Source organism: Acipenser ruthenus, chromosome 14 (genome assembly GCF_902713425.1).
Source record: "Acipenser ruthenus chromosome 14, fAciRut3.2 maternal haplotype, whole genome shotgun sequence".
NCBI lineage: Eukaryota > Metazoa > Chordata > Actinopteri > Acipenseriformes > Acipenseridae > Acipenser > Acipenser ruthenus.
The window spans coordinates 14,679,383-14,707,234 of record NC_081202.1 but is presented as its reverse complement, the minus strand read 5'-3'; the positions used below and the strand labels follow the sequence as shown (position 1 = coordinate 14,707,234).

Below are 27,852 nucleotides of genomic sequence, written 5' to 3'. Positions count from 1 at the left end.
TAGTATTTATGGTGGCTACGCCCACTGCTACCGCTGCTCTCGTGACGTATTCGTGTGCTGAAACCTGGAAAACTCACCTGAAAAGCACTGAAATCCATATCCTCAACAGATGTGCAGATGTGTTGTTGGGTCAGGTGTTTTGTTTGTTTGTTTGTTTGTTTGTTTTTGTGTGTGTGACATTTTTACAATTGAAAAAGCTATAAGAAGAGACGTAAGTCGTTATCTGCCACTGGTGCCTCATTTAACAACGCAGCGCATGAGTCACTGAGCAGTATCCTGTGTCGGGAGAGCTTTGTAGAATAGTGGACAACTTTTCTAGTCAGAAGGAAAAATAAGTCAGTGTGAATGCTAAACAAAAACATATCGATACATTTATTATTTCTGGTTGGTGTTATGTATACTTTTATAGCATGGTCACTGGAGGGTGGAAGAATTCACATGGAGTTGTGAGACTGATTAGCGCTGTGACTACGCACTTCATTGCAACAAGCAGGTAATTATATCATTTTTGTATTAATGGAAAACGTTTTGCTTTGTGCATCTCGGAAATTCATAAATGTATTTCATATTAATAATTATAAAGTATACTTTGGAGGTTTTTTATTCTTCTTTAAAAAAGGATGTGACTCGTTCAAACTTCATGGCATTAGGTAACTGTACAATCAAAATCAGTACAGTCAACGTCTCGTTCTATTTGTACACAATTTTAGTCAAGTAGATCTGTATCGGTATGTTAAAGTGCTTCTTGAAAAAATGTAGACAACTCTGCTTTTCAAAACATTTTCCCCCGGCTGATGACTCCACGTTTACGAAATAAAACAAACGGGACACATGTTTGGACTACTGACAAGTAGTATATGCTATTTGCGTATATAGATGCAAACTATGATTGTCCAATAGAAAATAATAATAATAATAATAATAATAATAATAATAATAATAATAATAATAATACATGACGGCAAATTGGGTTATGGTTACACCAGATAAGCACTGGCAACTTTTCCTAAATTGTGACATTGTTATTTTACAATATTAGTACATAGCCTGTGCAGAAGATATTTGACAACGTATTGTTACATACACGACAGGTAATTCGGGGGGAGGTTGGATGTAGTGTTACAACAGTGTCGCGCTTGTTGTTGGATCTCATGAGGGACAGGAGCATTCCTAAGGGCACAACCTCTGTGTAATGATAGCTAACTATTTACTAGACTTTGTTGACTTGCAATTCTGCACAAGACCCCACTCTGCATAATCAAACCACATCTAAACTGTTGGTGCACCAGCTATAAATTAAGGCGACTCTGCAGATGGAAAAGCCACTTTCCTTAGCAAAGAAAAAAATATGTTTAGTTGCATGTTGTTTTGAACGTTTGCATTTTTTAAATAAAGGATAGGCTATTATTTTTTTTAACAAATAATGTATACCAAAAAGTATAATCAGTTAAGATATGTGAAGGTATTGTGGTAAAAAGCACATCCCCTATTTGCTTAAATAAACGTAAATATTTCTCCGAAAGGTAATGTTAAATCCTGATGTATTTCAAGCACAGCACTGAGCCAGTGGTAAAACACTAAGGTATTGTTTTGTCATATCTGCTTTATCTTTAGATTCCTTCAGTTCTGATAGGGGGTTTTAGAAAAGCAGTGAAACTCATGTAGCTTTTAATATTCGAACTGACTCGTGGATATTTCCACTTTCTGACAAACAACACAATGTTACTATATATATCAGCGATTCATCATTTACACAGTTCTCAAGCTTCTATTGTTAATTGAATGCATTATATTCTTTCCAGAGGAAGATTGCTAAACTTAGCTTTGTGGTTGTAGCACATTATTAAAAGAACAATATCTCTGGTGATTCAGACTAATGGTCCTGAGATTATACAAACAACAGTAATGCAAGAGAACCACAGACAAGTTGTTGGTTAAATAAAACACGTTCTTCTGTTGCATGGCTTGTAGACGGGTCGTTTCTAACCACATCACGTGCTAAAACACTGATCATAGAAAACAATGTAAACAGTACTGCTGATGCCATCACTATATTGCTGTGGTAGAAATCTATCAAAAGCCAACAATGATTCTTTGTGAAAAACAACAATAGTCTGTCTAACGTAAAAAGTGTGATGTTTATGTGGTATACTGGCAATTATCATTTATGCTATAATTAGCGTGATCTCCGTTTAGAAGTGGGCAGTACAATGCAGCACAGCTCCAGTTTCACTAACTTGGCTTTAAGACACGTTAAAACTAAAAACTGTTAAAACCAAGTTAGCAACGATTGTCTGGGTTTGAAATACAGTACGATGTGTTACAGCTTAAATATTTGAACACATTTTTACCCCATTTTTCTTTAGAAAAAATGTAACAAAAGTCTCAGCAGCCTTTTCACTTTTAGAGGCCAGGGTTTGAAAACAGTTTAGGTCACAATTAAAGTTAGAGGCTAAGGCTCAGATAGGCATGCAAACTGCTTACTCAGCCCCTTAAGAGGATTGTCCCTTGAGCTGTCTGGCAGGGCAATTTTAGTATCATTGTGTACAAATCCACTTCAGTCTTCAAGGTTTCCAATCAAGCGCATTTCAAAAGTGTGTTTCCCATACAGAACACACAACAGTGGGAAGCAAATGGAAGAAAAAGAATCAGTCACAGAAGTGGGCATTGTATAATCTTCTTATCTACAAATTAATAAAGTGGAACAGATTTTTAGGGATTACAGATGTAGTCAGACTTTGGTAATCCTGTTGTGTACTGACTGTGATTCTTGTTGTATCTGTATTCATTCTGCAGGTCTGTTTGAGAAAATGAAAGCTCACCTGTTGAAAGCTGTTTTCTGTTTAATCATCTTGTTGAGTTCAGTGCTGGAGAGTCAAGAAAAATGCGAAGAAGCACTGAAGAATTCAGAGATGAACTTGACTGTGAAGTATGATCTCCCCAGCTTTGTGGCAGATGCAGCTATACAACATCTTGTTGTATTCAACAACCATGTGTATGTAGGAGCAGTAAATAAAATGTATATATTGACTAAAAACTTAGAAAAGCTCTCTGAGTACAAGACTGGACCTGAGTTGGAAAGCCCTGATTGTTCACCGTGTGAAGATTGTTCAGATAAAATAAATTCCTCTGCAAGTGTTTGGAAAGATAACATTCATTTGGCACTGCTTGTTGAAACATACTATGATGACGAACTCTTTAGCTGTGGCACAGGTAGCAGTGGTGTTTGCCATCGGTATGTTCTGCAAACAGAGAACCCTGAAGATCTAGAAAGTGACAAGACATGCATGTACTCTCCCGGAACAGAAGAGGAGTCTCAAGGATGCCCAGACTGTATAGCAAGTCCTTCAGGGATTAAAATTGTGAGCATTGTAAATAAAGGGTTTGTGAAATTTTTTATAGGCAATACAATCAGCCCATCAGTTCCCCAACAACCTTTACACCGTACATTATCTGTGAGACAAATGAAAGAAACGCAAGATGGATTCCGTTTTTTCTCTGACCAGTCTTACATGGATGTTATACCAGAACTAAGGGACAAGTATGGCATTAAATATGTTCATGCATTCGAAAGCGAGTCCTATGTTTATTTTATGACGGTACAGAAAGAAGCGCACGATTCTCAGTCCTACCACACCAGAATCGTCAGGATTTGTTCTTCCGACCCAGAGCTGCGGCGCTATGTGGAAATGCCGCTGGAATGCATTTTAACTGAAAAGCGAAGAAAGCGCTCGACACAGACAGAGGTTTTTAATGTTTTACAGGCTGCGTATGTCAGTAAGCCCGGAGCAGCTCTTGCAGAGGAAATGGGTCTTTCTGTGGATGAGGATATATTATTCGGTGTCTTTGCACAAAGTAAACCAGATTCTTCTGAGCCCTCCAACAAGTCAGCTGTCTGTGCAATATCCATTAAAGCTGTTAATATATTCATTAACGGCATGATTCAAAACTGTTACACGAAGCATCCTTACCATTTCCTTGGATATGATAAGAAGTACTGTTACAATCCGGTAAGATCATTGATTGCTTTTTTACAGGAATTTAGAGGAAACTACTGTAGGCACTATATAATCATACAAAGGGGTGCATCCATGTTCATTCACCATGCATCAGCATGCACAGTTCATGTGACAAATGTGCTGGGCAATAGGAGGATAACATAAGTTGTGAGGAAGAAATGAAATTGAGTACTGTAATATAAAAATACATTCATATTACAAGCTTAGAATTATTGAATTAAAACCCACAGGTATACAGCATAAGACTTTCTAAGCAACGAATCACTGTACTGAATGTTGTTATAGGTTGTTCTGGCCTTTCTCTGTTTCTTCTATTCATCACAATTGACCTAGAAGTTCTTTCAATCATCTGATCAATAACAATATGAATGTAACTGCTGACGACCCCTCGGCTTGTCAATAGCTTATATAAGAAAAGGAAGACTGTAAATGAGTTGAGTTTCTTTTTTAATTAAACGTCTTTTGATTTATGTGAAAGCCAAATTCAGGATATAGAGCCACATATAGATGTACAGGTTTTAATGAAAGCTAATAGTTCATCCTACATTAAATGAACAGATAATCAAGTTGAGGGACACATGATTTCTTGATAAATTATTGTATAATTTCTTGTCCATGGGACAGATTTGCTCCAGTACAAAGATTAAAAAAACAAAAACTTAAACTGGGAACATATATACCCCAGTGATTTTTGAAATTGTATTTCTTGTTTTATAAAATTAACATTTCTCTTTCAACCTGATTACCCCATACCCTTTGCTGTCTAAAGAAAACCCCAGCATGGCCATTATAAAACAGCTGCTAAAAAACAACTTGGTTGGGTTCTCCTCACTTTTAATGAACAGCAAAGTGTAAAACATGTGCATTTTCTAACAGAGAAAATAAGAGCAGGAGCCCAGGGAAAGCAGTGGGGTTTTCTTCTATTTTCTTCTATCTCACCTTTAATTTCCAGGATTCAAGTGTAAACCTGGCCTCATTTAGAGTAACTGTAACACAAGTATACCGTTTCCAAAGAGTGAGTGTCAGGTGAATAGGATTGTTAGGATAATTTATGTTGGGGTACTGTATGGGTGTTCTTACCCAAGCACAATGCTTGGAGAAGTGAATGGGTTCTGCATTGTAGCCTGTGATACTCCTGACCCTGGAAGCCACTCCATCACTTGTCAGCCTTCTTTACTGTAGTCAGCACTAAAACCTTAAATGGAAGTAGCTAATTAGTTTTAGATAATGTAAGTAGTGAACCCTGGAGATAAAGGGGGGAAAGGGGCTGCTGTTATTTAAATCATAGAGGTTTGCATGGTGTTAGAGATTTTGAGATCATGTGATTCATGCCATGTCAAAAATTGGGTTAGTCTATCTATATCTACATATTGCATTTACGTAAATCTTTACAGTGAAAAGACAAACTGAGCCATAATCCGTCACTAGCTCCCAAAGTTCCGTGTCTAACATTATTCCCAGTAGCTGCACACAGTTGACATGTGAATGCTGCTAATACTAAAACCAGCACTTTACAATGCAGTTTGTTTAGGATTAAGACAACTTCAATCAGGGTGTCTTCTAAAGGTGGAGGAAAAAAACATGCAAGACCTATATGCTACTTCCTCTTTAAAATCATGTGCCTGTATTTGAAGAGTGGGTATTTATCTTTACAGGGATACAAGATGTTCAGTAAGCAAATGGTGTGTGGGGTACACTGGAAATAAATGCATGCATCAATAACCAGCAGGGTTGTCTCAGTACTTTTTGGAGGTACTGTAAATAACTAATGTCTATTTTGTGGATCGGGACCAGTATACACTAATACCATGATTTAAACATGCTGATGTACAGCTGATTTCACAGATGTTACCTTAGGTCAAGTAATGTAGTCTTAGTGCAAATCAGACAGTGTGAAATCAGCTGGTAGAAAACTTTTTTTTTTTTGCAGTAGAGCATTGATTTTAAGCTGTGTATGTAATGTACAGGTACTGAGCATACTGTTAGGATTTTTGCTAGTATTGATGTCTAGGAATGCAAAGCACCCTATTTAGAAGAATGGACTAAGCCAAAAAGACTTAGTATAAAACAATAACACTAATGTAACTGTACATGCATGTGAGTTGTTTCTTGCTATTTTTATTTGCACTTGTTTTCAAAATTGGACCCAAAGTATTCACAGTAGTCATGGGGATTCCGTTCTTTGTTGTGCTGGCGCTCGTTTATGGTTAAGTCAGTGAATCATTTATTGTATTTCTTCAAGTGCTAAGCTGCTCTTAATGTTGCTTCTTGATTTAGGCACTACCTTTCATTTCACAGGTATTCCGTACACTGGCTTTAAGGGATGTCTGTTTTAGTGAAATCAAATGAATTTTAATGGGGCTCATTCATTTGTGTGAAACAAAAGTCATTATGAATACTAATGAAAGATAAATGAAATGTCTCCGTAATAGGTTTATGCTTTAGTGGAGGGAAATGGCAGACTTCAAGTGGATCCTTAAAAGACTATTGATCCGTTAGTCTATGCTGCTGTCTGGAGATATTAGTTAATAAAATAAACCAACAGAAATATACCTCTATTTGAAACATAATTGCACGCTGTAAAGACACAAAAAAAATGTTGGAATGTTAGCAACAGTGTGGCCTCTTGTAAAGAAACACTCGGGTCTCAAAATAAAACAGCTGCAGTTAAGGTCAGAATGATCATTAACCAACCAAAACAGTTTAATTGAATTCAGATTAAATCTGGAACCGGATTGATTGAATCATGTGATATGCAGTCGATAGCAGCATTTTTTTATATATATATTATTGACATTTTAATTATGTAAATAATTTTATGAATCACTTATGTTGTGCAGAGGTGTTCAGAATCGAGTGGCATACAATATTGTGTATTGTTTTTCTGATTTTATATATTATGCCATATATCACACTTATTTTGTACAAAGGAATACAAAAATGTTATTTTATTAAAACTATCCATAATAAATACAGTCCTATATAGTAGTAGAATAGTTCTGCCTTGCCATAGATCAAGCTTATTGAACATTGAAAATGTATTTGGGTAATATAAAGAGTTTTTATGAAGTCTGTAGGTCACTTTGCAATGATGCTGTGTTGATTAAAAAAAAAAGTGTTTCTTACTCGTTTTGAAAGGATATCCCCTGATGAAAATGCTGCATTTTGCTATAGTTTTTCTTTGATGTGCTCATCTGCTTAGTCTCATTGCTTTGATGCACATTTTTATTTATTTATTTTGTTTACACAGCAGCATTGTAAAGTGGCCTTCTGACTTCTTAACCAAATATTATGCAAAGAAAGTTGGCAGGAGAAAATGAACATAAGCTAAAAAAAATTTGATATTTTTTTTTTGGTATGAGGTTACTCAATTATCTTATGAATACTATAGATTAAGAGATGAATATATCATGTTTTTTAGTCATTACACTCGGGTGTTTGCAAGACAAACAAGGGATTTTTTGTTTCATTTTTCAATGTGTTTCATAACTCTGGTCCTGTTTAAAATAATTTTTCTATGGCACTTATGATTTTAATATAGCCTCATGTCTATAGCTAAGTGTATTTTTCTGTAAATGTCTTTATGTAAGATAAGCTTTTTGTGCCTAGTTTTAAAATAACATAGCATCACATTAATTAGAGTGAAACTAGGCCAAGAAACAAATACTGTATTAGTCTCAAGGAAATACCATGTGAAACCTGTTTTAAGAGTTGTTTGGCACTTCAGCTTGATGTTGCGAAAATGTGTACGTGACGGGAATCATGCACTTATATCTTTTGTTTAATTTTGACAAAAATAGTTCCTTTATGATATCGTCGGATTATCTTGTCTTTTCAGTAACCACATTTTCTTATTCTGGGGCTAATCCTTCCCTTACAGTTACCTTTTTTTCCGGTTTTACCTTTTTAGCCCAAGGTTAACATGAGTCAGTCTGTTTTTATTTCTGCATCCCTTAGATCAACAACCAAGAGGCTGACTTTTGTATTATTCACTTAGCAAACCACCCATGTGTACTCCATTGGAGTAATCATACCTTGAAGACCTTGACCTTGCAGGCATAACTACACACCTAGGTTGTCTGAGGCCCTTGGCCGGAGATTATAATGCTGAATGATGTCCATGCAATATCTCACTGCAGTCAGATTGCAGATTTTATTGCAGTTTTTTAGACCAACTACTATTATTTATTTTGGTTTGTACAGGCCAACTAAGAACAAGTGTTTAAATTTATTTTAAAAGCGCATTGCACACAAACCTGAGATTATCCTAAATGTAGGTAACCTGCTTTTTAGCATATCAATACCCAGTGTTCATCATGTTATCTAGTGTAAATGCTTTGCACATATACCATTCTAATATCTTCAGGGTTGTTAATTATTATCCTGTCTGTGCTTGTTAAAAAGAGGGATTTATTTTAATTCAACAGGAAGCAATGTATCATGAAAAAGATTCAATGTGCTCATTACATCTGTCTAAATCAATAGTATTTAGTACTAATGTACCAAGAAGACTAATGCAGCTGTGGTAAATAATGAAAACAAATATATTACTGAGTGGCCTTGACAGTGAATTATCTACAATTTGTGTTTGTCTCTTTTGCTAATTTAATTAGCATGTACTGCCCATGCCCTCAAGGAATTATTACAGTAAAACATTGCAGTAAAATGTGTAGCATTCTGTTAAAAAGGTTCCAAATTCTGGGTCCCATCACTGTTTAAACAGAGGCACATTTTTAAATGATTAAAAAAAGAAGGAAAACCTTATTGGTGTATATTATATTTTCTCCAGTGTTTAAAAATGGTTAAATGGAATTTTCTAAATATAAAATAGCATTGTCCTCCATTGTATGCCACTGCCATGTTTTAGAAAACCCTGGAGATGCATAACTACAATCCCATTCGTGATGAATGAGTTGAATGAATGTGTGTAAGAGTGTTCTGAGAGCCACAGGGGCGACTTCTGGCAGGTGCCTTTTTCAGTACCAACATGCGGTCCATTATCATTTTTCTAATAATTTTCCTGCAATTCAAAAACTTAGAAAATTGAAATATTGTTCTCTTAATTAGACATCTTTGTGTATAGTATGTTCCTTTTTGCTGTGCCCTATTGAGCCATATCCTGTCCCCTATGACCAGTGCCTACCAGTGCACACGTCTAAACAGCAGCCAGCTGCACAATTGCCAGTTTATAATCTTGGTGAATGACCTCTTGCTTTCTAATTAACTAAAGTCACCCCGACTGGTACACCAGCTAGCACGCAGTTCCAGAATCAAGTTGCATCTTAAACGCTGTACGTAAACCCAGCAGACCAGCTGGGCTGCAGAGTATTACGCGCACAACTTTAACGTGCTTGTTATGTTGAAATCTTCACACTTTCGGTCCTATGACCATATCACAGCTGAAAACTAGAAAAGAACAGTGTATCTTAAGGTACCAGACTGCAGAGACTTTGACATACCTTGATTAGAGCAGCTTGAAGTCACTTTAAGGAGTGCCAACAGTAACGATAAAAACATCTACTCAAGTCAGGAGTAAGGAAAAGTGACTTTATTCCATCGTAGTGAAGATCATTTTGAACACCCCATTAATGGCATGGTACAATACAGACCTGCTTTTGTCTTACATTAATATAAATTATATAATTTAATGGTTCTTTAACACATCGTAATTCACCTCTGATCAAGCGTCATGTGATTGCAGCAGACTTCCAGTAGCGAACTTACTTTTTCGCAATTATCACACTTTTTTGGGAGTGACAAATGAGCTTCTGATTCAAGATAATTTGCCCACTCACAGTTAGGAATCACAGTAGCTCTGTGCTTAGTGCCTCGACAAGTGGTTCAGTAACTCCCATATGTTTTGAGACCCAGTTTAAAAAATGTAATGAGTAGATTCCAGTACAGAAGTGTGGTTCTAAAATATAATCTTTCTTTCTTTTTATATATATTTGCAAGCTTATAGTGTGTACAGCGCATGTTCTAAACCATTGAGCTCTGAAGTTGTTAAACCACACATATGTGCTGAATCACACCTTAGTCACTTCTAATATAGATATAGCTGGAAATATAAAACAAAGGAGTCATTCTGTCTAGTAGTTATTTTTGTAATACTTATAACTCCAGTTCAAGGGTCTGTTTTAATGCTGTTTTAATGCTACTCTCGTGTAATGGAAATCATGAGTGTTAATCAGTCAGTTTTTTTTTTTCTCATGTAAACGTTAACTGTATGTGTATTTACTGGGATATTTTGTTTCACAATCACTACCGTAACTGATATGTTTTTTGTTTATTTTTCATTAATAATTAACTGAAATAAGTTTTGTTTTTGTGTAGCATAGCTTACTCTCAACACCACTTGAGGATACCTTTTGCTATTTTAGTCTTTTTATACAATATACAGGCAAAGCAACTTCTGTCATATGTGATCTATAGTATAAAGAATGGAATTGGCATGTGAAGCTAATGAAACTGGAATCAGTTCATTTAAAAAGTTTAAAAAGGTCATTTATTTAGGGCACATGTCATATCAGAAAGAATAAAATATATACAAGTCTGTGTTTAGTGATTTAATAAGCTCAAAAACGTGAAGGGTCCAAAACAAGCAAGCAACAGACTGCTGAAATATACATTCCATATGATGTGTTGAGTTCACCTCCACAGAAATGTGACTGAGGGGCTGGAATCTGGCTTTTGAATTATGCAGAAGCCTATATAGTAGATTTGAATCATGTATTGTACAGAGTTTACCATTTTTTGTGTGTGTATGTATGTATTCGATTGGCAAATGCCTGTGTATTTTGCAGAGTTCATCAGATGACCTATCATGCCGTGGAAAACACGGAGAAGGGTACCGTCTCGAAGTAACAACAACCATGCAGCGTCTTGACCTTTTCCTGGGGCAGTTCAGAAATATGTTGCTGACTTCAATTACAGTCTTTACTCAAGGGGAACTGACTGTTGCCAATCTAGGGACTTCCGAAGGCAGAGTAATGCAGGTAAATATTAACAAACACCAACCCACCAGTATGGAACCAAACACATTTTATGTTGGGTCATTTTTGTAAATAATAGCTTCTAACATCAACTTAATAGGGACTTGAACTAAAAGTTCTGCAAACAAAAAGTGAAACAGTAAAAACATAAGCAGCCAAGTTTTGGGATGGCTGATGTGTTTTTAGACTACAAATGTCAAACTACTGGTCTGAAGTTCCCAGTGTAAGAATAAACAAATGCAGGTGCAAAGTGGGGTTGAAGGATCTATAGACTTCCTGTTTGCCCACAGGAACCTTTTTACCTAGCCCACAGGATGTCCGTAACGTAAGCTAACTATGAATTTGACTATGTTAGACTATTTTGTTTAACAATTGAGTTTCCTAAATGCATCATTTAAATAAAAAAAATAGGAATATAACTATGATCCCTGTGATAATGGTTCATGTTTTACTGGCCATTATTTTCTGAATAATTTCAACTATACATCAACGCTGCATTCCTGAAATGTTGATACCTAAATGTATTTGACATAAAAATGTATAATCTAAGTATAATAGCAATAATACCCACAGATCTGTTTTCCTATTAGCCTTGTTAAGATTGGCTACAGATAGCCTAAATCAGGTATTCAAAATAGAATATTTATTGAAAATAAATAAGGTTGCTAAACTATTGTGCAGTTGACTCTTTGCTTCATATTTTATAAATAGTTTTATAAATTGACAAAATGGTAAAACACAAATGGTAACAGCTGCAGGAAGTGGAGTACAGGACTAATGGTGTATTAACAGTTAGTGTGAGACCCCGATGACAAGTTTTCAATTCCCATGCACTAGAGAATGTTAGCAGCTGCTGCTGTTTTCCCCATTGTTTCAGTTTGATACGGGGGAGTAAACCTGGGAGCAGCTGTTGTGAAGAGCAGTGCACTGTCTGTCATGAAAACATGCTTTTTGTTCAAAGGAAATGTTTTACCTTTGGCAATATTTAAGATTTATTTTTATTTAGAATAATATCTGTGATGGTGGCAGTAATTTGATCATATTTACCCTTTAAGCCCTTAGGCAAGAATAATTCTTATCCATACTGTCATTTTCCATTTGCAATAGCAGTGGGGAAGTGCAATACTTGTCTGATACAGTAAGTGGTTTTGAAAAGATCTGTACCAAGGCTGGCATTGCTAGAAACTCCACTACAGCAGCCTCAAGTCAAGTGAGTGGGAGTTCAGAAAAACAGCTAACAAATTTGAGCAAAATGTGTTGCATTATCTATACCAGGAATGCTTCAGACATTCTTTTGTTAAATGTTGTTGCCAGATGTTACCACAGAACTATTTATGTCAGGTTATTAGAATGGGCTTTTCCGGTCAGACTGCTAATTCCAACAGGTGACTGGAGATATGCCATCCTTACATACACCAGTTGGGGTTGTTTTGGAGAATTATATAAAAAATACAAAAGAATGAATTATAAAGAAACGTATAATTTTATTTGGATATAATTCACTAGATGTGATCGAAAAAATGACAAACTCTGTTTTAGAGCAGGTGCATTGACTTTTTATTGTGCTGATTAACAATTGACATAATGAAGATGCTGCAAAATGATCTTTTGATCTTGGGCAGCTGTCTCTTGGTCTCCCAGTTTGTGGCCTGTCATTGACAGAGCGTGTCTTGTTATACCGTCTCGCCAGGTTTGAAATTGCTGGCTGTGAGCAGCCAAGACGGCGAGCCACAGTACGCTGCCCTAGTCCAGCCTCCAACATGCCCATTGCACGAAGGTGCTGCTCTCTTGACAGACGTGGCATATTGTTTTTTTTTTTCTGTGATTTTCTTTATTGCTTTTTTCAAGCTTGCAATTAAACAGCTGAAATCACTCCATATCCAGTGTCTAATCAACTGTCTCACTAATTAGGTGGTTAAGTACATATGCTTGTCATAGTCACTCAATCGTGTCATGGTCAAGGATGAATGATCGAGTGATTAAAAAAGAAACCAAAAACATTTTGTCAATGTCCATCATTTATATACCTTATTTCTTTCGAAAATAAATGTGTTATAATAGGGATTATTTCTTTTGATGCTCGGTATATATATCATACTTTACCCCAAGTTAAACACACTACATGACATATTACAATAATAATTATTATGCCTTATTATAGAGTCAGCAGAAACATTTTGAAACATTTCAGCCTGTCTTCATGTAACTTAAAATTTAAAAAAACAAGCAAACTAGAATAAAGGGCCACCAGATGTATTATTTCAGGGTTTCTTTTCCAATAAGATACTGTAAGAGCAGGGATATTGCCAAAGTATAGAGGTCTGGGACAAGTGGTGCAAGTCTTATTCTTTGCATTTTCAGACTTCTAATCAAGCTTTCAAATATTTGCTGTTGATATTAATTTTTTTTTAAAACCAATTGCCTTTGTAACGAAAACGGATAAACATAATTTGTGTTTAACCTTTGTTCTTAGTTTTGAAATCAGTTGCCCTAGCAGCTGATTGACCACGTATCCTGGCCTTTATTCAAACTGGATGTAAACAGGGTGATATTCAGCTGAAGTTTCAAGATCCTTTTGCATGCTCAGAATTGCTTTTTTAGAATTTGAATCAAAGTCAGTGTTTTTATTTTAGCACTTTGGAATGTCATTCTGCCTTTATCAAAACACTCTAGAGTCTCTAAGAAAGTGCTTTTTTTCAGGTTGTGATTTCTCGCTCGAGAAAAAGAACTCCTCATGTTAATTTTCAGTTGGACACGGTGCCAGTCTCTCCTGAAGTGGATCTTGTATCTGCTTCACAGCCGGATGGTTTTGCATTGTTCGTTACAGGAAACAAGGTGACGAACTTGGAAGAGTTGCACTCCAAACATTTTAAATATATTTATATTCGCCTCCATTTTTGCAAGGATTTTAAATTCAAATATTTACGCATAACACCATTTGCTTTTCACAAAGTTATTTTGCATCCAGATCAGCATGATCCCGGTATTCACTATTATAAGTTAATGCTATTTGCTTGCAACTTTACAGAAACACTGCCCTACAATATCTAATTAAAAAGTTTCAGGGTCTTATACAAATAAAAATTGTCTGTTCGCTACTGGTCTGCTGTTGTGAGTCAAGTTAAATCCTTACTAAATCCTTACTAAATTGCTAGAGCAGTCTGCAGTTTTGAGTTATCTTTCCTAGGTCTGCTGAAAGATGGTTAACAGCTGTTTACATTTTTATTAGCCCTCTGTTCTAGTTTTGTCTTTGCTTTTATACTTAGTCTTTTGCTTAGTCGAATAATGCCAAATACGGGTTTCAGTTAATATTTCTCTTAATTCTTAATTTCACCAGATAACCAAAGTTCCTTTGGTCGGACCAGGTTGTGATCACTTTAGGTCCTGCAGCTCGTGTTTGTTAGCTCCCCACTTCATGAGGTGTGGATGGTGTCATAACCAGTGTTCAAGGGCACAGGAGTGTGGGGCAGGGGCACAGGAAGTCTGCCCACCTAGCATCTTCCAGGTAAATATTCACAAAGGCTGTATGTTTGAATTGTTACAGTAGATGCGCAAATAAGGCTAGAAACTGTGTCACTTTCTTAAGGCTGAAATTAATACCCTTCTTGGTAGTAATTACAATATTATTATTATTATTATTATTATTATTATTATTATTATTATTATTATTATTATTATTATTATTATTATTATCCAGGGCGACTTACAGTTGTTACAAAATATCACATTACAAAATATCACATTACAGATAAGAGCAGATACAGTAAAGTCAGTAGTAAATAGGAGCGAATTCAAATAAGAGAAAATAAAAAAAAATACTGTAAATAATTACATTTGAGAGTGATTTCGACAAAGAGCAGTTAAATTTATAGTAAAAATATTTGGTTATAAGAATAAATTCCATTAAGTGCAAGTAGTAAGTACAATAAATGGATAAGAACAATTTCAAATAAGAGACATTGCAAAAAGTGTGAATATAGTTACCTTTAAGAGTAAAAACAAGTACAGGATACAAAAAATAGTTATAATTGAGCACAGCAGTAGAATACAGCAAAGTGTGGAGCAATTAAGTGCAAGCACAAGGTGATGCAAGTACTGATACAATTGGGTGCCATATAGTCCAATATAGTCAAGGGTTGTGAGGTTTACAGATGCTGTCTGAACAGGTGTTGAGACAGCATTGAGGAGGCGCTGGAAGGTGGTCAGGGACTGACCAGTCTTGATATCCATGGGTATGTCGTTCCACCACTGAGGGGCAAGGGTGGAGAATGAACGGGCTCTAGGAGCAGGGGGAGAGGAGGGGGCGTACAGCTAATCTACCTGTGGCGGAGGAGCGAAGGGGGCGAGGGGGGGTGTAGGGAGAAATGATAGTCTGGAGATAGGAGAGAGCAGAAAGGTCAAGACAGCGATAGGCGAGTACAAGAGTTTTGAATTGGGTGCGAGCAGCGAAAGGGAGCCAGTGGAGGGAGCGGAGCAGTGGAGCAGTGTAGGAGAAACGAGGAAGGGAAAAGACAAGGTGAGCGGCAGAGTTTTGGATGAGGTGGAGCGGACGGATAGCGGAAGCAGGGAGGCCAGCGAGGAGGGAGTTGCAGTAGTCAAGGCGGGACAGTACGAGGGCCTGAACTAGGAGCTGCGTGTAGTAGTTGGTAACGAAGGTGCGAATTCTGCATATATTGCTGAGGATCATACGCAGAATTATCTTCAACATACATCACAATAGTATTGTCAGGTACAGACATAATTGAAGAGTGGGTTTCCAAAACGAACTAAGAGATAAGGCTTTGGGGAGGGCCAACTTAAGGGCATTGGGAGATAAAGATACAATGGATGTATCACTGGAAGTGTTATCCACCTGATGTGTGCACTATTCATGGGTGGTAATTTCAAAACCTTTGTGTGATGCTGTGGTTGATCTCTTCCTGTGAAGGGCTCATTTGTAATTCCTTTGTTGTTTGCATTAGTTGAGATAGGGTTAACCTGAAATACAGAGCCCTTGTACTAAATAACAAAGGTTTTTTTTTATTTATAAATTTTTTATGACAGGTATTTTCTTACAGCTTTAGATCATTTTAATAATGTTTTGCTCCTCCAACAGTGTCACAAAGTCCTTTGGATGGTCAAATCCTAGGCAGTGAGTTAAAATACTCAATATTCTAAACTAAAAAGACTGCTTAGAAACGACTCTGATGGAATGCTCATATTAACATTTACGTAGATTCAACGTCATTGTAGCACTGAAAGTACCCTGCTGTTTTCATGCTGTATGTTGGGGTAACAACAAAAAAAACCTTCAGCCCATTCAGCATTCTTTCTGTTTTATTGCTGTGCATTTGCATTTTGTTTTCTAGATTTCCCCTATAAGTGCCCCCTTAGACGGTGGAACAAAGCTGACAGTCTGTGGATGGGATTTTGGTTTCAATAAAACTGGAATATTTGACTCAAGTAAAATACGCATTGAAGTAGGTGGGTCTCTGTGCAAACTGGACACGAGAGCCAGCAACAGTAATAGGTAAGATAGTCATGGCTCACATGCCTAGATGCTGTTTCCCCTCCTTGAGTGAATATCGTGCAAGCCAGGTTTAATTAACAACACACGTACTAGCCAACTGGAACTGAACTGAACTGAAAAAAATATAGAGAAATACCTTGTGGAAATAAACATTTGCTCAGTCATAGTACTCTTTTGTTATCATTTTTCTCAGACTACACATTCATAACCCAATTTATAAGAGTATGTGCTGATTTTGGTGGTTGTTGACAATACATTTTCTAACACATTTTGATTTTAATCCATTAACTCTAAATTGTTTGCTGCTTCTTTTCAGTTTGGTATGTACACTTGGAGCAGTAAATAGAGCCCACATGAATACTGTAACTAAAGTGTACAGTGGGGAACAAGCAACACAAAAAGGAGGGTTCTCATATGTGGTAAGTTTTAATAATGCCAATAAAAGTGACTGTCTTTTTATTATTTTTGTGCTGTAACTTTATGTTGTACTGCGTTTTCTTTATTCTTAGAAACCAACAGTCAAAGAAATCTTTCCAGTCTTTGGGCCTAAATCTGGAGGTACAATGCTAACTGTAAGAGGAGCGTACTTAGATTGTGGAAGTACAAGAGAAATTACTATTGGAAAGGCTGTCTGCACGTTAAAAAGGTGAGATAGGAAATAATTACTACCCCAGACAGAGCTATTGCCAAACTTTCATCCAAAGTATCAAACATGACGGTAAATGTGTTTATAGACATAATGGGACAGTTTCACTAAGCATTTGCTCCAGTGCAAACTTGTATAAGTTTAAGAGCTTCTTCAAACAATTATCTATATTTTATTTTGAAAATATATATTTTTTTCTGTCTAGTGTCTCGGATACCATGTTAAAGTGTATGACTCCAGCACAAATGGCACCATCAAAATATCCTGTTAAATTGAAAATTGATTTGTCTGTGCTTGAAGTTGCCATTTCCTACACATACAATGAGGATCCCATTGTTTCTGACATCCAGCCATCCAGTTCTTTTATCAGGTGAGGCATTGTTATGTAAAGTTAATGTAAACTACTTTATTTAAAAACATTACACTGTGTGAAGGTTTTACTGAATTGCATACAAGAAAGGAAATATGTTATCAGTACTTATCGTAAATTTTATTAACTTCAGAGCGCTTATCAGGCTTTCAGTTTCCCTGTAGCAAATTACAGAGCAGTCCATTTTGTGTACACAGTGGAGGAGGCACGGTTTCAGCACATGGAGTTAATTTGAACTTGGCGCATTTACCACAGATGGTCATTGCTGTACCGCAAGAAGGAAAAGAATTTCAAGTGGTGAGTGGATCCGTTTAAAAATGTGTTTGTGTGAAATACCTATAGTCTGCTGTCATTACAGTGTTAGAAAGATAAGCCGAAGAAAATGCCTGTAATGCAAAATACGAGGAAATCTAGCCTATCCAGTATATTTATGATCACAGACAAGTAAGTTTAGTTTAGTTTTTCACTGGCTGGTATCCCTAAGGCCTGGTTTATGAATGTAAGTTTGAAAAATATGTTTGATTCAAATGTAACACTTATAAAATGTATATGACTTGTGGTGCTGTACATTTCACATCAATGCTACTGCATAGTATCTCAAACATAAATAAAGGTTCCATTTTGTTAGGCTGCCAACAGTTACAGACACTACCCAAATTACTCCTTCTGTTTTTAAAAGGAATCCAGGGTATTGGATTTGTGTGACCCTAGGGCCAGTCGCTTTAGTTTTCTGACCAACAGTTGGCTTAAAACGAGAAAAGGGAGACTGGAAATTACATGTTCATCTTGTATCCCCCAGATAATTATGTAAAATATATGAAAAAATCTAAATAAATACAGTAAGAGAAGCATCTGAAAATATATAAAGCACATTACTTCTGACAACCCTGAGCACAACTTGCATCTGAAAACATATAAATGTTGTTATCAGTGTTGAGCTTTCAGCAAGAAATGCTTGCCGCTTTCTCCCACTACACAGAATCACATAAGAAGTATTCACAGTTTATTGTGCTTCAGTAAGCTGGCATTTTATTGCTTTTGGTCTAATTCTTCAGTATCATCTGCCACTGAGCTGCTTATAAACAATGCCCATTTATATGAGCAAACAGCTGTATTTCTAAAGCCAGTTTTTTATTTGTGTACCACTGTATTTTCTATGCTAAAGCCTTTTTTAATGAAAATTGTTTTTAGAACTACAAAAACGAGGCATTCATATGGAACAATGTAACCTTTAAAAACATTTAGAACATCTGGTCTAGGACAGTTTATGTTATTGTAAAAGAGAAGTGACAATGGCATTAGCTGAAGCACATGTCATCCTTGATACTTTTTAAATGTAGAAACTTGAAGAAAAAAAAACAAGGAGACTTAGGAATGCAGGTAATAATAGGCAGTCGCACAAGGAATCAGTAAAACAATGTGGCTTGCTGACACACAAGGAATGCATTGTTGCATAGCAAATTAGCACACCCAATTATCTTGCAGGCACAGATTTGCTATTCAGTTTGGGAAAAAAACCTGCTAGAAACATGATTGTAACTATTATCATTTTCTTCATTTTATGTAGCCTTTTTCTTAGCAAGCATTTAGTTTTATCAGCATATACACAGAGGTAGTCTCAGCAAAGAATAATTATCAGGATGGCCACCACATTTACATCACAACTTTTTTTAATACAGTAAAATTAAATAAAAAATTAAACAATTCAATTCACAATTCAAAAAAATGACAATAACCGGATTCAGAGCATGGATTTGCTAGGTAATGTTGTGGAGTCAAAGCAAGAGATGTTGACAGGACTGGAAGCTGGAGAAGTGTAATAAACCACAAGTTATACAGTTTGTTGAGCCAGGGCTACAGACTGCACCTGTGGGAATTGGGGCTGTGGTAAATTCCTCTAGTGGCTAGATGCTAATAAAAAAATTCTGTGTTTTCAGTTAGAACTGTTTGATTAGGTTGAGGTTAGCGTAATAAAATGTTAAAAAATTATATTGTATAGAATAATTATTAGCCGGGTTAATATATAGTGTTAACAAATGTATTTTGACTGCAGCCTTGGATCTTAGTTGGCTTGATAAACACAATGGAATTAGAGAACATTCCAGCTGTAATGAAAAAGAAATGCCAACTGTCTCTGATTTAAAGGGGAAAGTGCCAAGGCCCTTTCTTTAAGCCTGCCTGCCAGTTCAAATTAAACACATTGCTGTGGGATACAATGAAAATAGAGTAAAATAACACATACACCTTTGGTTTCTTCTAAAATTTGGGTATTAAGGTGGGCCTTACAAAGGATAGAGAAATATGAAGAATACAATTAGAAGAATGTTGGGGCAAATAAACATCCTCTCACATAGTCAATGTGACACAGCTGAATTGCCAAAAAGGCAATACTGATTTGGTGAATACCAGTATAAATTAACCTTTGTATTTTAGAGGTTGTATACGCAAGAATAGCTTAATAGAGGCAACTTGCAGATGCAACAATGCTTAAGGAATGTAGCAGTGAAGTCTTTAGTGACTTTGAAATATTTTTATAGAATAATATCAGCACTTCAAAGAAAAGCAATTTATAAGCTGTAGAAATCAAGGACGGTAACATTCTGAATTCCTAAATACTGTATAAGGCATGAATTATCTTATCATCCAGACATTTTCATCAAACTCTCATTAAGTTACAAAGACCTTATTTTATTTTTTCTAGGAATGCAGACCAGGTGACAGTAAGCATATCATCCTCTGTACATCTCCCTCACTGAAAGACTTGCAGCGTCACCCACCGATATTAACAAAGGTTTCCTTCACCTTGGATGGATTTTCTTCAAGGCACTTTGATTTTGTGTACGTGGAGGATCCAAAGTTTGAAATGTTTGAAAAACCGAAAGTTATCTCTAAAGGCAATAAATATATTTTAGAAATAAAGGTAAGGAGGTTTTTTTTTTGTCTTACTGTCAGGCTCACCAGATTTTCTACAAGTAAAGCTCATACATTTACTGTATACATTCAGTCTAAAGTTTTAATACATATCCATGTATATACCACATGCTATATACTTTTGGGCTACACTACAGCTTCATTTCAATATAACTACTGTACATGTTGTTAGATGTTCTCCTATGTTATCCACCCCAAAAGAAGATATCAAATGAACAGTTGTTTTTCTGCATGTGTATTGTATTTATATATATATATATAATGAATAAACGCCCCCCTCCCCCCTCTAACCCTAGGTAACTAATGTTGACACTGAGGCTGTACAAGGTGAAGTGCTTAAAGTGAGCAACAGAAGCTGTGAAAATATCCACCTGGTTGCAAACACAATAGTGTGCACCATTCCCATGGAGCTCTTGGAAGTCGATAATGAGGTACAAGTGGAGGTAAGGGCTCTTACCACTATTGGAATTCTTTTGTTTTAGCAAAAATGAATGAATGGACAGTTGTTCAAAGAAGGATCAAAATAAAGAACGCAAAGCTTGATTTCAAGTGTCTTCAAGTAACTAGTATTATACTACGCTTGTTTTTTTGTTTTTGTTTTGGTAAAGAAAACAAACATATTATTAAATAGAACACATTATAAATGGCAGTAGCTACCAATTACACAATGTGTGATCTTTGCACTCAGCCAGATCTCCCAAGAGTCATTTTACATTTGTTAGTAGCCATAAAACATAAACAGCACAGCTGTAACTATTTGAGGTAATCCCAACTGATTCAAGCATACACGGTTAAACTGCACGCTGTAATGCAATACCAAACTGCAATTTGAAATCAAAATGTAATTAAGAGTCTTCTAATTTGGGATGAATTATTAGGGTATCTGTTATTGAATTCTTCTCCAGTACAGGTTTCATTATATTGGGGGTATAATTCTACCATGTCAGTCAGTGAAATGATTGAATTGATAGGATATTCAATTTTGTGTAAATAATTCCTTATTTCAGGTTTCATTTGCACAGCACATTTGACCCAGGAAAACAGCTTGTCTTGGGGTTGTGACATAGGGATTGAGTTATCATTTATTGAATTCTCTTAAGTTGCAAGTTAAGGTGTTTTTTTTTTCTCTGTTCCTTCTCCTTCAGTGGAAGCAAGCCGTTTCGTCAGTTGTCCTTGGAAAAGTAATGCTTGCCAAAGAACATGATTACACAGGCCTTGTTGGAGGAGTGGTGTCTGTAACCATTTTAATTCTCCTGGTGTTCGCAGCCTTTATGTGGATGAGGAAGAAGAAACAAGTTGAAGGTACATTACAATGTGTAACACAACTGAAGAACCCTGGTGCTCTTGATGAAGCCGATGGGCATTGATCCCAGGAATGACAGTTAACCAGGGATGGTGTTTGTAATGATTCTATCCTGACGTGGATACAGTTGTTCAACATACATATAAATTGTAGCATGAAAATATTTTGAATTTGATTTTAAAATATCAATTCTATTGGAATTATAGATTTGGATGAAGCTATGGTTTGGTATGAAGGAAGAGCACAGATTCCACACCTGGACATGCTGGCAAATGCAAGAAGTGTCAGCCCAACCAATGAAATGGTCTCCCATGAATCTGTGGATTACAGAACGACCTTGCTAGAGGGTATGTCATTGTAGTAACTTCCAATGCAAGTATGCATGAAGCTCAACTTAGTTCTCAACGTTTGATTTCATTTAAGAACATTTGATTTATTTCTTTATTTCAGTGTTTGATTAAATCAGATGTTTTTCACATCTAGTGCTGAGGATTAATTCATCGTTGTACTGATACTGTTCTTGTTTTATAATATATAAATAATGATTTTTTTAAATGCATTTGTAAGTCATGCTGCATATAATATATTTTTATAAAGAAAGAAACAAATGGACAGAGTCTCAAAGGTATTTACTCTAAATTATCATTAGCGTAAAAAGAAAAAAAAAACACTTGTTAAGATTCTAAAATGGATTAAGAAAAAAAACATAAGACTGCTTACAAGTCCCTGAATTAAAAGTCTTAAGTTGTTTATTTCTGGTTTGGTAACTTTTTAATGGGCGCTTCTTTTTTTTCTGAAAAAAAAATTGCAAATTAAGATTTGAAGTAAAGCGCTTTGAGAATCCAGCAACATACATTTTGCCATTCATTTTATCGGATCTAGCATTTCAGTGTGAGTATTGATCATACATGCTTTCTGCTTTTATCCCCTTGGTAATTATCTTCCAGATCAGGGCCAAAATCTGTCCCAGACTGAATCATGCCGACACCCCCAATACAGCCATTCAGGTTTGTCAACCATACAGTCCAGTGGAGATACTGACCTGGCTACTCCCCTGCTTCTGTCCAACGTTCACATCAATATCAACAGCCTGGACCCAGAGTTGCTCAAAGCAGTGCAGCACGTTGTTATTGCACGGGATGACCTAATTCTGCATGTCAATGAAGTGATCGGAAGAGGCAAGTATTGTGTGTGTGTGTGTGTGTGTGTGTGTGTGTGTGTGTGTGTGTGTGTGTGTGTATACAACAAATCATGCATGAACCCCACATACTGCACACAGGCTCAGGTACTTGCTGCACCCGTAAGAAGCTGCTTGGCCCAAGCAGACTTTTATTGTCAACTAACACTCTGACAAGAGGCACTGTAAGAGAGAGTAATGGGGCATGTTCGTAAATAATTACATTAGCATGACAGTAAATGCATGGGGGTATATTTTATAAGCTTTTACTTCAGGTTTAAATAAACATTTTTTTTTAAACAGGTAAGCACATGCCTAAAAACCAGGCAGCTAAATATTATAATCTGTTGGTACAACAGATTGGAAACACTGTTGGAAACACATTATTTTACCTTAACCAACTATTCTTTTAGTGGGGTTCCTTAAAAAAAATCAAGATATCTTGAAGACCATCTACTTGAACCCCGATGTATATGAAATCTGACGTTCTCTTTCCTGAAATATTTCCCAAGAAACACTGATTGCAAGTCAAAGGAAACCTGGAGGATTTGTTCGGTTAAAATATATCATTTAGTTGTTGAATTTTTCCCCCATTGTTAAGCACATGAATCCCCTTTGGTGGTAATCGGACACCATTGCCATCTGGAAGGATGTGATAGTGTAGCGTCTGTGAATTTTTTTCGTCATTCACAGTTTGCTCCTGGATTAGCTAAGGCTCTCTTTCTGTGTTGGTTCTCCTTTTACTCAGTATAGACTGACCAAACTAACAAAATTATAAATTAAAGTGTCACACTGTCCTTAGCAAAATATATCGTAATTGGACAGCACTTGGCCTACATGAATTTTTTCATGTAGTATTAAATAATCATAATATGTCATGTTTCATAACTATATTTGCGTGGGTGTGAGTGTTTGTTTATAAAACACTTTAATAGAAAAATGTTATGCTTAAGGGTTGTTTATTTTTTTTGTTTTTTTTTGTTAAATAGGACACTTTGGCTGCGTTTTTCATGGAACACTTTTGGATAAAGACAGCACAAAAATTCACTGTGCAGTGAAATCCCTTAACAGTGAGTAACAGATTTAGCAATACAGTTTTATACGAGGTGGATTTTGATGAGTTTATATAAACCCCATGGCTAATGTATTTATTATTTCTTGAATTCCCTATATTGTGTTTGTGTCTTGAGTGCAAAAGAATTATCTGCATGACAAATAGCCTTTTCTCCTTGGAGACTGTGCTATGATTTATTGCAATTTTATAATATGGCATTTTCAGCTGTAAGATTTATACTCTCTTGTGGCTGTTGTTTCATAAACCACATAGTTTTGCCTTTGGGCCGTATTAAGATTTATATATATATATATATATATATATATATATATATATATATATATATATATATATAAAGGATGTGTTTGTTTGCTGCTTTGCTTTCTTTGTTTTGGGTTGGATATTAAAATGGCAATAGGAAACTAAAATAATTCTACATCAGCCAAAAACAGATTTACATAATGCTTGATATTTAGTATGTTTCCATAACTACAATGAAAGCTTACACTGAATGTATTTGTTAAAAAAAAAAAAAAAAAAACGTTGATGCCACGAGACAGTTTTAACAACATTAAAGACACCATGACAACAGCAACCCTCACCACTGCTATGGTCTTTTTTAACAGTTATCTTTGACATTTCTGCTGGATCTATATCAGTCTTTATCCAGGTTATTGTACTATTAGAAAGGATATAAACCAGATGATGTTAATTACCTACAAGTCTGTTAAGTAATGTATTCACTTTCTTTGTATTTTCTTCAATAGGGATTACAGACATCGAGGAGGTAGCACAGTTCCTAAAAGAAGGAATCATCATGAAAGATTTCAGCCATCCTAACGTCCTTTCTTTATTGGGCATCTGCCTTCCAAGTGAAGGCTCTCCACTAGTTGTTCTGCCATACATGAAACATGGAGATCTTAGAAACTTCATTAGGGACGAGGCTCATGTGAGTACAAGATCAGTTAATTAAGAGCAAGACGGATATTCAATGTATTGATATTTTGGAATATTTCATTTGAAATGTCTTTTATAACTGTATTTTGCAGCATAAAAGATTTACAATTAAAATGTAAACATGTTAACGAAAAATTTGAAATGTGAATGAATACTGTGACTAGACTTTAACAACCCCCTTTAAGATGTTTTATTTAACCTTCTATTTACCCGCCCCGCCAGTGGGGTGAAATGTGTAACTGCATTTTTAGAGCGTTCCAAAGGGAAAGCTAAATATGTTTGGTTTGGATTTTGAATAGGTTTTCTTGTCCTCTATAACAGAACCCAACAGTGAAAGATCTCATAGGGTTTGGGCTACAGGTAGCAAAAGGAATGGAATATCTAGCCAGCAAAAAGTTTGTCCATAGAGATCTAGCTGCCAGGAACTGCATGTAAGTATGGCATTTAAACATACCATACTGATTATATTATAAACCCATTTTATTATGTGACATTTTCCTGAGTTATTTTCTGCATAGGGGATTTCACAAATGACTGTTAAGCTTCTGATAACCTGTTACTGTTTTAAGAAAATGATATTGTATTATGTGTATATTGTACTTTTGCATCACATTTGAGTCCATGTTTTATTGCTACTTATTGCTGTTTGTATACAGTAAAAGTGAATGATGCTGACAGAATATTTGCTATTAATGCAGGTTGGATGAAAAATACACTGTTAAAGTGGCTGATTTTGGTCTTGCGAGGGATGTCTATGATAAGGAATATTACAGCGTGCACAACAAAAACGGAGTCAAATTGCCTGTGAAGTGGATGGCACTGGAGAGCTTACAGATACACAAATTTACTACAAAATCGGATGTGGTAAAACAGTACTTTCTATACATTGTGCTTTCTTTTTACGTTAAGCTGCCTAGTTTAAAAGTAACTGTAACAAAAACAAAACTGTATAAATTACTAAAGAACTATAAAAAAAGGAGAACATGATGATTATCCAGCATGTTTTATTTACACTTTTTAACAAATGAAGTTAGTTCATAAGCATTAATTATTGATCAAGTTTTTTTTTTTGTTGCTATATTTCCTCAGTGGTCTTTTGGAGTTTTGCTATGGGAGCTGATGACAAGAGGGGCCCCACCTTACTCAGATGTCAATTCTTTTGAAATGACTGTATTTCTGCTGCAAGGAAGGCGCCTTCTTCAGCCAGAATTCTGCCCTGACTCACTGTAAGTCTGTGTGCCAAGCTGGCTTAATTTGGGAGGGTGTGGGTGGGCTGGTACTGTAGTGTGTTGGCACACCACTACTGCAGGGCATGTACCTGAGAAATATGTAATGCAGGTCCCAGGTTAGGCAATGTGGTGGGTGCCCCTGAGGAACATTATTTTCACCTTGCTTTGTGTTGATCTCTTAGTTTACCAGTGTTTTATGTTCTCTTTGACTAGAGTTATGCAGTTTGTCACTTTTAGATGTAATACTTGGTTTCCTCTGCCTATACACAGAAACAATGTGTGCTTATTATTATACCTATACAGAGATGGCCATTATGTTTTACATTTTTTTTTCTCTTTTTTAAATACAGGTACAATGTGATGATTGAATGCTGGCATCCTAATCCAGAAAGACGGCCGACATTCTCAGGACTAGTTTCCAGAATATCTTCCATCTTCTCCAGTTTTAGTGGGGAACACTACATCCTTTTAAATAGCACCTATGTTAACATTGATAGACTTACTCCATACCCTTCTATTAAGTCATCCCAGAATGATCTAAATGACCAAGAACTGTGCACATGAGGTAAGGAGCTAAAAAAAACATAATCCCCATATCAGTTGTTAACTGTATGGAAAGAAGAATGCAGACAGTATAATTAGAGGCAGCTACAGTACTATAAACAGTCCTGCTGACAGTGAAGTAATAACGGATGTAACTGACTTTCAAACAGAAGAAATGAAAACTGAGCTGCACTTTTTCGCAGAAAGGATTGCAACACAAAGTACACAGTAAACCCACTGCCATGAGCAACAGAGATATGGAAAATCCTTGCCACTGAAAGTGGCCCATTTTACCAAGTGCAGCAGATCTGACAGGCAAATCGGATTTATTAACTTGCTGATGCCGAGTCTCGCCTTGATAATGCGTGACTTAAAATGACAAACTGCCACAACAACTGTTTTGTCAAATTATCAGAATCCTGTGCAATGTGTGTAACTTCAGTATAACCTGTGTAGGTCAAGTTCACATTCTGATTTACCAGTTCAGTTTTCCTCACTGCATTCTTTCTGTGTGACTGGATAGCAAAATGATGAACTTGTAGTGCCACTGTGAACTTCACTTATAGCACACTGCCTAACTGGACAAACTGCAAAATACTGGACATGTTATGTGCCACTAACTTAGCATTTTAAACTAAAATGAGATAAACTAATCGTATTTGCTTACGATTGTAAGTCGCCCTGGATAAGGGCGTCTGCTAAGAAATAAATAATAATAATAATAATAATAATGCTTCTTATATCTGTGTCTTGTATTAAGTATTTGTGACTGGCTTGTCACTTGGAAACAAAAGAGCTGGTGCACCTGTGAGAAATGAATGCTTTGTTTTTGCGCTTGCTGCTGTTTTTTTTCTTTCTGTAGTGTTTAGAAGGTTTTAATGTATGTGTAGACTGCTATACTGTAAGTACTATTTTTTTTTTTTTATAAGGAAATGTTTTGTTTAAAAGAAAAAGCATCAAACATTTCTGAAGAGACACAGTGGTACAGCAAAATAAAACCCAAGACAACCTACTGTATTTAAATGATTCATTATGTGTAAATACTAAAGCATTCAAGGAACACTGTATGTTTTGTACTGTTTGCCTAATGTAAAATAATTGTATATTAAATAACTAATCTGA

General features: G+C 35.9%; 1 protein-coding gene across 3 annotated transcripts; it reads left to right on the top strand.

Annotated features, from left to right (window-relative positions):
• Positions 1 to 60: 60 nt before the first annotated feature.
• LOC117420109 (hepatocyte growth factor receptor-like) lies at positions 61 to 27,852 on the top strand. 3 transcript variants are annotated; one of them, XM_034926411.2, is made up of 21 exons: positions 61 to 493; positions 2,797 to 4,010; positions 10,823 to 11,014; positions 13,712 to 13,846; positions 14,349 to 14,516; positions 16,360 to 16,520; positions 16,837 to 16,939; positions 17,030 to 17,166; positions 17,372 to 17,536; positions 17,734 to 17,833; positions 20,238 to 20,456; positions 20,764 to 20,910; positions 21,613 to 21,769; positions 21,977 to 22,117; positions 22,718 to 22,948; positions 23,937 to 24,017; positions 24,769 to 24,950; positions 25,280 to 25,389; positions 25,657 to 25,822; positions 26,048 to 26,184; positions 26,538 to 27,852. In XM_034926411.2, the coding sequence occupies exons 2-21, from the start codon at positions 2,811 to 2,813 to the stop codon at positions 26,749 to 26,751; spliced, it is 4,146 nt and encodes a 1,381-aa protein (XP_034782302.2). In that variant the 5' UTR covers positions 61 to 493; positions 2,797 to 2,810; the 3' UTR covers positions 26,752 to 27,852. The 3 variants fall into 3 exon arrangements, with proteins under 3 accessions (XP_034782302.2, XP_034782304.2, XP_034782303.1); XM_034926413.2 differs by lacking the exon at positions 2,797 to 4,010; XM_034926412.2 differs by lacking the exon at positions 13,712 to 13,846.